General features: G+C 44.3%; 1 protein-coding gene across 7 annotated transcripts in view; it reads left to right on the top strand.

Annotated features, from left to right (window-relative positions):
* Positions 1–279: 279 nt before the first annotated feature.
* Positions 280–9,028, top strand: part of LOC141253135 (transducin-like enhancer protein 1) — a 69,001-nt gene continuing 60,252 nt past the window's right edge. For 4 of the 7 annotated variants that reach the window (XM_073670909.1, XM_073670907.1, XM_073670908.1 and 1 more), the window contains exons 1-4: positions 281–862; positions 2,219–2,319; positions 5,148–5,211; positions 5,302–5,346. In XM_073670909.1, the coding sequence (XP_073527010.1) occupies positions 839–862; positions 2,219–2,319; positions 5,148–5,211; positions 5,302–5,346 (234 nt within the window). In that variant the 5' untranslated portion in view covers positions 281–838. Of the gene's footprint in view, positions 863–2,218; positions 2,320–5,147; positions 5,212–5,301; positions 5,347–9,028 lie in introns of all 7 variants that reach the window. The other 3 variants (XM_073670903.1, XM_073670905.1, XM_073670895.1) reach the window with 1 other exon arrangement.

Below are 9,028 nucleotides of genomic sequence, written 5' to 3'. Positions count from 1 at the left end.
CGCTTGACGCTCTTGGCTCCACGTTACTTTGATTGACAGTCAGGCAGCTACTTCTCCATCTCACCGCCCTTCCCTCTCTGCCTGCCACTAAGCTCCTCCCCAGTCCGCACACTATTGGCTGTTCGCTGCGCCCTGCAGTCCGGGTGGAAGGCTTCCCCAGGAACGACAAGGGGAGAGCACTCATTGGCTGTGGTGTGTAGTACACGTCATGACCCCACGTTGGGCCAGCAGTGATGCGATTGGCCGAGATGCGCCGAGCCTAGCATGGTCTGGGCGGGGCTGGATGCTGGTTAGCTGGAGGAGTGTGAAACCGCGTGTTAATGTAACCAGTTGTGGAGAGGCGAGGGCGGCCCGAGTCGTTTGCGTCCCGTCTCCGCCGAGGCCTGGATCCCGTGTTCGGCATCTCGCCTGCACCGCGCCCGCCCGGGTCCATGTGTTGTGAGAACTTGTGCGGTTTCCGGGGCCGGGCTGTTCCCGGAGTCTATCTGGATGTTTACGGATTGCTGCTGCATCGTCTCGCCCCCAGCCCCCCGCCGTGTGCACTGCCCCCGGGGCTGCTGACCCCCCGGTAGTTGGGGACCCCCGCCTTGTGGATCTATCCGCTCAGAATTTCCCCGGAGATCGTTGGAACTTGGCCCCGGAAAGTTTGGAGAGCCGTGCGCCCCCGGGCACTGCCCCAGACAAAGGACGCGGCGCTAGGATGCTGGCGGGCTGGGCACGGTGCATGTAGCTCTCCGCCCGCGCACTGCTGCCGCCGGCTTCTTCCTGCCATCACTGGAGTTGGGCACAGGCGTAGAGAATTGAGCTGCCAAGGGGCAAAGCGGCGGCTGGAAGAGCCATGTTTCCCCAGAGCAGACACCCGGTGAGTGCGAGCCTCATGTCTGCCATCTGCTGTGCGGGGCACCGGGGGCCGCAGCCCACCCGCCCATTACTGAACTTTCTGCCCGGTGCACCATTGTGCTGCCAATTAGTTGGGACTTCCTGGTTGGTGCACGGTGGGTGCCAGGCTCTCCCTCTCTGTCCCCACGTGGGGAGGGCTCAGCCCCCTGTCTCACTGCTGCCCCCTGGCTGCCGGCTGCGGTGCACATCTCTCTGCTGATGTATTGATCATATTCGGGGCAGTGGCTGCCTGATTTTATTATTGGGCTACCAGTCCTAACACTGCAGTCGCCCCCAAGGCCTGGTGGCTGCTTCCAGAGAACAATAGACTGCAGGGCCCTTTGTGATCCACTTGGTACTTCTGCCTAGTGTGTGGGTCACCTTGTGCCTCCAGTGTGGATTTACACCCTGACAATCTGCTGTGATGGGAAGATGCAGCCCCCCTGCCAGGGGTCCTGCTGCTGTGTGGTCCTCTGTGGGACATGAGGCCTAGCAATGCCTTCTGGGGCCCCGCAGTGGCTGTGCGTGGGAATGGCTGTGTGCACTCTTCTATGCGTAGATATTTAGGATGGGGATGACTTCTTCTTCCCTTGTAGACAAGGCCTCTCGGCAGGGTCTTCTCACGTTCAAGGCCCCCATAGGCATTAAGACCGATGTCAGCCAAACTTGCAAATATCAGGGTCTGCCCGTCATCAGCCTATGGTGTATGAGGGACCTCCTGACTCGGGGAGATAGCCTGAAAATTGACATGTCAGATAGTTATCAATCCTTTTGTTTTCTTGGAGATGAGCCCCTGCCAGAGGAGTCTGGCAGAGTCTCTTGTGGAGGATGCAGGGGTCCAGTGATGGAGCAATCTGGAGAGAGCAGCCATTGCTCATCTATTGTCATGCTCAGTGTGCTTTTTTTATTACATTTCTCACACAAAGCACAGGAGGATAAATGCAGTGGATGCGCTTCTGCAGTAGTCCCAGGCACTTCTTGTCACCGCATGGATGTGTGACTTACTGAGACCTAGCAGGGTGGGGGCTTCAGCTATTTATATCCTGCAGGTGTGGTCTTGGCTGGGGGGCTGGTACAATGTGTCACACCTCTTCCTTCCGCAGAACAATATTGGCTATGTTTGCTGGGAATATATTCCTTCTGGTGTTGGAGGAGTTAATCAGCATTCTTGCTTTGCTTGGCAAGTCATATGGAAACATTTCTTGGTGGCTTCTGAGACGTTGTGGGAATAAGACTGCAGGGTATTATGTCTGCGTTGCCTCCAGTATCGTTCAAGTGGAAGCTGTATTGCAGTTTTTGTTTTAATATTTAATTTAATTCCTGTCTTTTGGTTCCTTAGACACCGCACCAGGCCGCAGGCCAGCCTTTTAAATTCACCATCCCAGAGTCTTTGGACCGGATTAAGGAGGAATTTCAGTTTCTCCAAGCGCAGTATCACAGGTGAGTATCATTCTAAAGGGAGGCAGAAGGGTCTTCACCTTGGTGTGAACATGATCCCCCGCATCAACTCTTTCTCAACTGGACAGCTCAGTGTTGGCAAATGTCTTAAATAGCTGAAGCTAATGTCCTTTTAGTGGAAGAAGTCTTTTTTTTCGTAAAACAATATATTTTTTTATTCTGTATGCATAGAGATCCCACCTCACACTGAGGTCCCACAAAGGTGATGCTGTAATGTCAATCTAGATGAGATGTCTTGTAGCGTTATTACTCTGGTCACATGGTGGACATTGGATCCGTGGAATCTGGATAGTGGGGTTTTAGCAGCCGGGCACAGGAGGAATTTGAGAAGTGTTGAAATATTTGATTTGTCAGTTATAACACATGTATCTACAATGGTATATGTATAGAGGTTGCAGAGGTCATTCACTCCTTAGGTACTGTGCTGGAGAGGTGGTCCAAAGGTGTCTGCCATAAAGTAGGGCGGCTGTACTGTATCTCTGCTAGAAAGCAATCTTGTCATACAGATCTGCACAATGAGTCATTGGAAGTACAAGTTTGTGGTCCTGGTAGAGATGTAGTCCTAGGCCTGAAAACCTAAAGTTATACTTGTAGAAGCAACTTGTAGCCAACGATCTGGTGTGTATAGGAGGTTTTCTGTCCTCTAATGCCAGGTCTTGTGCAGTAGCTCGGGGGGAAGTTTGGGTTGACACTACCGATCATGTTGTTCTCAGGTAAGATAAGTTGCTGTCACTGGTGTCTAGTGGTGGTTTACTGCTCATTGCATTCTAAGCTGGTGTGAATGGATTTGCAGGATGCGGGCTATCGACCATGTTGTCATTCTGTGGTCGCTGGTCTGGAGCCCAGAGAACCTCCTCTTACCTGTCTGCATCCACAGCTCTTCTTGTGACTAGCTGTTGTGGCGTTATTCAATTTGCACCAAGTGTGCACTTTTGTGTTTTTTTGCAAAAAAAATAAATAAAAATTTGCTGCCATCCAAACAAGTGTTTTGTCGACTGCCATGTAAAGTGTACAGGCTGTTTTAGGGAAACATTCCTATATTTTCTCAACTTAGTAAAATAAATCACTACTATTAATGCAATCCTAGTAAAAATGGCCAGATGGGCATCCGTTTTCAAGCACTTCTAAATTGCTACTTGATTTCCAGTTTTCCCTCTTGCTTCATTCATGACGTGTAAATGAATGCTGCAGTTCTCTGCATCCCCAGTAGGTGGCGATGCTCGTCAGTACCATTGTTTTCGGAATGGTTTGTCCTGTACAAATAAAGTTGTCTCTCTTCCCCTGTGCTATGTGTTTTCTACCTGCCTGAGAATTGTCAATATTTGCTCTTCATTTTGTAACAAAATCTTGCCTTGAAAACAGCAGATGAGTCTGAGCTGTTTACCTCCAGGAGCTGCTTAGCAGTAATAGGGCTGTGTTTAAATAGTAAATTAGTTACTGTGTAGAAAACTGTCTGCTGCACATGCAGGCGGAGAGGGAAATAGCAGCTTAGTCTGCAATAATTGTCACAAGTCTCGCTACCCCACTTCTCAGCCATCCTGTGTTCCCAACCATTAGGATTTGAGTCTTTGCTGTTGTAGCATTTTTGCTATAGGTTATATACGTTTTTATTTTTTTCCAGTGCATGTTTTTACATGCATTGTTTTTGTCTTTGTCAGGTTTTAATAAAGTTGCTTTGTTTTTGACACTTCCTGTTACTGTATTTGCTTTCACAAAACTTTCGTAAAGAGGTCGTCACAGTGACCTGTCAGAGGCCAGAGATAGGAATACATAATAACACATGCATATCAACTGAAAATAAAGATGATAAAAGAACCACTGGACTGATTTCATCAACAAAGGTATCATTTTACTCAATATAACGGCGCCCACCTGACAGTGGATGTGGTTCACTAAACACAATCCTGCTTTTTAGTGTTTCCGCAGTGGAAGCACACTAAAAAACCCATATGCATTTTATACCAGTGGATTCTTCACATCTAATACAATTCTAAAAGAAATCCTCATAAACTGCATACTCAAAAGAGAAATTGACACATGTCGGATTTCAAACGCACATCTGAGATCACTTTAGGCTACATAAACAATAAATCACAAAGGGCCGGAGATTTCTATAAATCCCATCCACTTTGCTGGAACTATAATGGCCTGTTTGTGTTTTTCTGCGTTTTTCACTTGTTTTTGCCCTGAAAAAAGCAAGTGTTTCACAATACCATCGAAGTGAATGAGATTCCTGATGTCTCCTGCACATACTACTTATTTTTTTCCCTTTCAGATTTGAAGCCGTTTTTAATTAGCATCATGTGAATTTTTTGGCATTTTTGTATCATTTTTCACCCATTCTTATGAATATGGGAAAAAAGCATGCAAAACTGCATTTTTTTTTTTTTTTTTTTTACACAGAAAATATGCAGCCTCATCGTGGTAACTTATTCTAACTTAAAAATATTTTGTACAAATGTTTGAATGTTTGTGACGCCCCTCCCCCCACCCCCTTTATTTGGAATGGGCTTGCAGAAATCCCTGCACATGCTGCAGAATAATAGTTTTCTTAATGATTTTGCATCATTGCTTGACCGCTCTGCCTACACTGTGCATAGACTGAGAACTGGAAATTATGTGGGGATGGGGAAAAAGTGAACGGCTGGCCAGACCTCATAAATTTGACAGTACTGCAGTTGCAGGCATTGTCCCACCTTTATGCAGTTTTCAGATGGGGCAGTAAAAACCTGGTTATCTAGACTTATGTACATATCAGCATTTACTTCTTCAACTCTTGCTTTATTTCTAAGTATTTTTTTCTTTTACAGCCTTAAGATGGAATGTGAAAAACTGGCAAGTGAAAAGACAGAGATGCAGAGGCATTATGTGATGGTAGGTTGCCTTCCATTAGTGGATTTCTTCTCCTGTTGCTACTTAGTTGTTGTAGTAGCATTCATTCTTTCTTTGCTTTTCCCCCCACAGTACTATGAGATGTCCTATGGACTGAACATTGAAATGCATAAACAGGTAGGTTATTTAGTTGGTTTGCCGTTGTCTGCCGTTCGTACAGTGCTTTTATCCGAGATAGATACTGCTGGTAGGGAAATTGTTTGAGATCATTTATGGAAGACCTTGTTAGGCTTTTATCTACTTTTTTTTTTTTTTTTTTAATTCTTAATAGCCTTCCCTTGCAGTTTGGCCCCATTCACACATCTGTGAAGCACAGGTCTCCTGATCCAAACTCGCCAGCCTCTTGGGCACTTATAAGATTGTCAAGTTAGTCATGAGAACTTTGGTATCCATGGTTACGACCACTGATATAGTGAGTTAGCTAGTTGGTAGTGGTCATAACCATGGATACCTAAGGTCCTGCCATGCCTGCACATGAAGAAAGATAGCGAATCAGAAAAACTATACTACATTTCTAATTGGAGGCATTTGCTAATATTACACCTACTACAAAATGGGATAGGATCTTGGAGATGGGAATACTCCTTCTAAGGACACACCTGTATGACAAAAATAAGAGTTGACAATTTATTCATAAATTTATAGGAGTGATAACTGTTAAATGGTTCTTGAAAATAAGTCCTAGAATAGCTTTTATTGGTGAAAATAAGAAATTGAAAAGAAATATGTACAGGGATATAACTTTATCCGCATGTATTGCTGTTGGAATGGAGTAAGTTTGTACTTTGCAGAACATGTGACATATATCAAGCTTTTGTGAGTTAAAGAATGGATGGCACATATAGGAAAGTCATTGGGCTCCTTAAAGGGGTTGTCCTCTACTCTGACAACCCCGTCTCAATCAGCATGTTCGTCCCCAGTAAAATAACACTTATACTCTCCTCCGGTGCTGTTCCAGCGATGTCGACTCTCTTCTGTCAATTGTCACATGAGCCCTTCGCCCAATCAGTGCTGGCTTCTCTATCCCAACCTTTGGACTAATCTGACATCAAGAGTAAGTCAGTTGAGGCTGGCTGCTCACATCCTCTTTGATGTCTGAAGGTGGTAATAGAGAAGCCAGCGTTTGATATTTGTCACGCGAGTCCTGCATCCAATGTGATGTGAGCCCTGGGAGAGCGAACGGCGTCTTCACCGGAGGTGAGTAAAAATATTTTTTACTGGAGTCAAACATGCTGATTGAGATGAGGATGTCAGAGTAGTGGACAACCCTTTAAGGTAGCAAACATCGATTCATGTCTGCTCTTACCTGATAACTACTTAACATGCTGAACTTGATACATCAAGGAAGCGGCTGCTAACTTACTAAGTGTCTGCACCAGAGAAGTACAAATAGGTCATTGGAATTGGAAACTTGAGGTATAAGCTTATGGTTTGCGTATTCCCATAAAATTCTCACTTATGACCACGATAATGGTGAATAAAGAGAGTATTGAACTGGAACAAGGCACTAAGGGCCTCATAAGAGAAGAGCGGCTAAATGATTGCTCAACCCAGAGGACCCTCAATTGAGCTCGTATTGTCTGCCAAAGAAAGCATTAATGGCAGGGTGTAAGTATTCAGCAGATATGCTGACGCTCACTTTTTCATCAAGATGATGGTACAATAAGTCTTTAAGAAATCGATTGCCTCTTAAAAAAGATTATCATTAGATGAAGTTGCACAGTTGGACACATTTCAAAGTGCTACAATACACTTCGTGCTTGATGTATATGTGCTACTCCGTCTAAAATTCTTGTTTCATTAAATTAAAGAGCATGGCTGACCGACCAGGGCACAGCAGAGAAATTGATTAGTTCAGGCTTCGGGTCTTGACTATATTCAAAGACCTTTAGCAAGCAATTGTAAGGAGCTGAGTTACGGTAGGGGGGGTTTCTTAGTCTATATGTGCCTGTAGGGTAGACATTAGCATTCACATGTCTGCTGTAAATTGTTCCAAGAAAGCTGCTTTGTTCATTGCTGAAGGTCACGTGGGTTCTTGTGGAAAGGATTGTGTTTCCTCCTGTGTGCGTTCAGTGTAACACGTGTGCATCTTTATAGGGAGAGATGAAATCTATTTTCATTGGCGATGGTTTTGTATTGGTGATATTCTTCATGGTATGACGCAGTGCTTAGATCTTAATTGGGTCACAAGGTCTGCTATTTTAGTGCCTGGTGTAATAACCAATATTCCCAAAGTGCGCTCTGCTGACTTGTGCATAGTGGGAATATCCAGCTCTTTAGTGGTCATTTATACCTTGCCGCGTGTTCTGCACACTGAACTCTTATACTGAAGGATTTTGACTTGGCGCTCATCAATAGTGGCAGCTTTTACCTCTCTATCCTTCAAAAACTAGTACTTGAGATGTTTTCTTCGGTTGCAGCCATTAATAATTGTAAGGAGGTATTTGGTAGCTAGTAATCATAATTCTTATTAAAACTGGTGACGTGTAGACCCCAGGGTGCAGGCAGGCTCAAATTGATGCTTTTTGCTGACTGATCACCAGCATGGCCTAAGTGCTCATTATGTTGTAGAGAGGGCCTTTGGAGCACTCATTACGTTTGACAGGAATTCTCTCTAGGGGAAAACTGGGCATTAGCTAGACTCCTGACAGGCTGAAATTATTCCTGCTTTATGGCTTATAACCAAATGGTAGCAAGGAATCATCTGGGGACGCAAAAAAATGTCATTTCTGACAACATCTTTGTTACTGGGAGATGGGAAGAGGGGCAGATGAAATCCGTAGAGACAGCGTTAACATTCTTCCGCCCTGGCTGCTGTCATCTCTTACCACTGTGATGTGTGAATGGTATGTGTGCAGATATATATATATATATATATATATATATATATATATATATATATATATATATATATATATATATATATATATATATAATATATATTCCCTTCGCCAGCTGGTTTCCTTGAATGTGCTTTACAATGGCGATGCACATTGCGGCCAGCATTTGTCTGCAGTGAATGGTGTTTGTGCCTGCAGGATTATATAGTGCCTGTGTAATGCCTCATCCTGAAAGAGGCTTTAGTGTAAGATGAGATCCCCTCCTCCTCTGTGGTCAAGTAACCCCCAGGAGATTGATCACAGAGCCTATTGAGGAACCGTAAAATTGTCCTTGGAAACTGTATTCTCTCTTGCTGAAGTGATAGGCCAGGTCTTTGTTTCTCTCTCTGAATAGGGATAATGTTTAGGACCTGCCCTGTAATGAACGTTTTACATGTCCCTGTAATTTTGACCCTCTAACCACCTGCTTTTTTTTTTTTTTTTTTTAAGCCTTTTCTGCCATGGACAGGCCAGTGCAGAATTCTCTTTTTTTACATTTTGCCTACTATAGGCTAAGTAATTGTTTAAGTTGGTTACATAAAATAAAAGGACATTGCCAACCCCCCAGAAACAGCACCATGGAGAGCTGTCCATGGACTGTATCTGGTATTGCAGCTTAGGCCCATTGAATGTTGCAGGGGAAATGTTACTTTTCCACAGTCTGATCCCCTTTTATAGAACACAACTCAGCATTTTATATGGGGAAATTGTGGTTCATTTTTACACATGTAGAAATTCTAACATTTTGGGTTTGAGTTGCTTAGCGTCAACGTTTATGGTCAAAATTTGCTTCAGAATGCAATTTTGGTGCCTCTCCATGCAGTTTTCAAATGTTAGGGTAAGTATTAGTTTATGGTTTACTGATTAAGTCCTTAAAGAAGTTGTCCACTACTTAAACAACTCCTTGTGATACCCCACGC

This window comes from Phyllobates terribilis, unplaced genomic scaffold (assembly GCF_046119375.1).
Source record: "Phyllobates terribilis strain yellow unplaced genomic scaffold, ASM4611937v1 Scaffold_1__5_contigs__length_1240528914, whole genome shotgun sequence".
Lineage (NCBI taxonomy): Eukaryota > Metazoa > Chordata > Amphibia > Anura > Dendrobatidae > Phyllobates > Phyllobates terribilis.
This window is presented reverse-complemented; position numbering and strand designations above follow the sequence as displayed.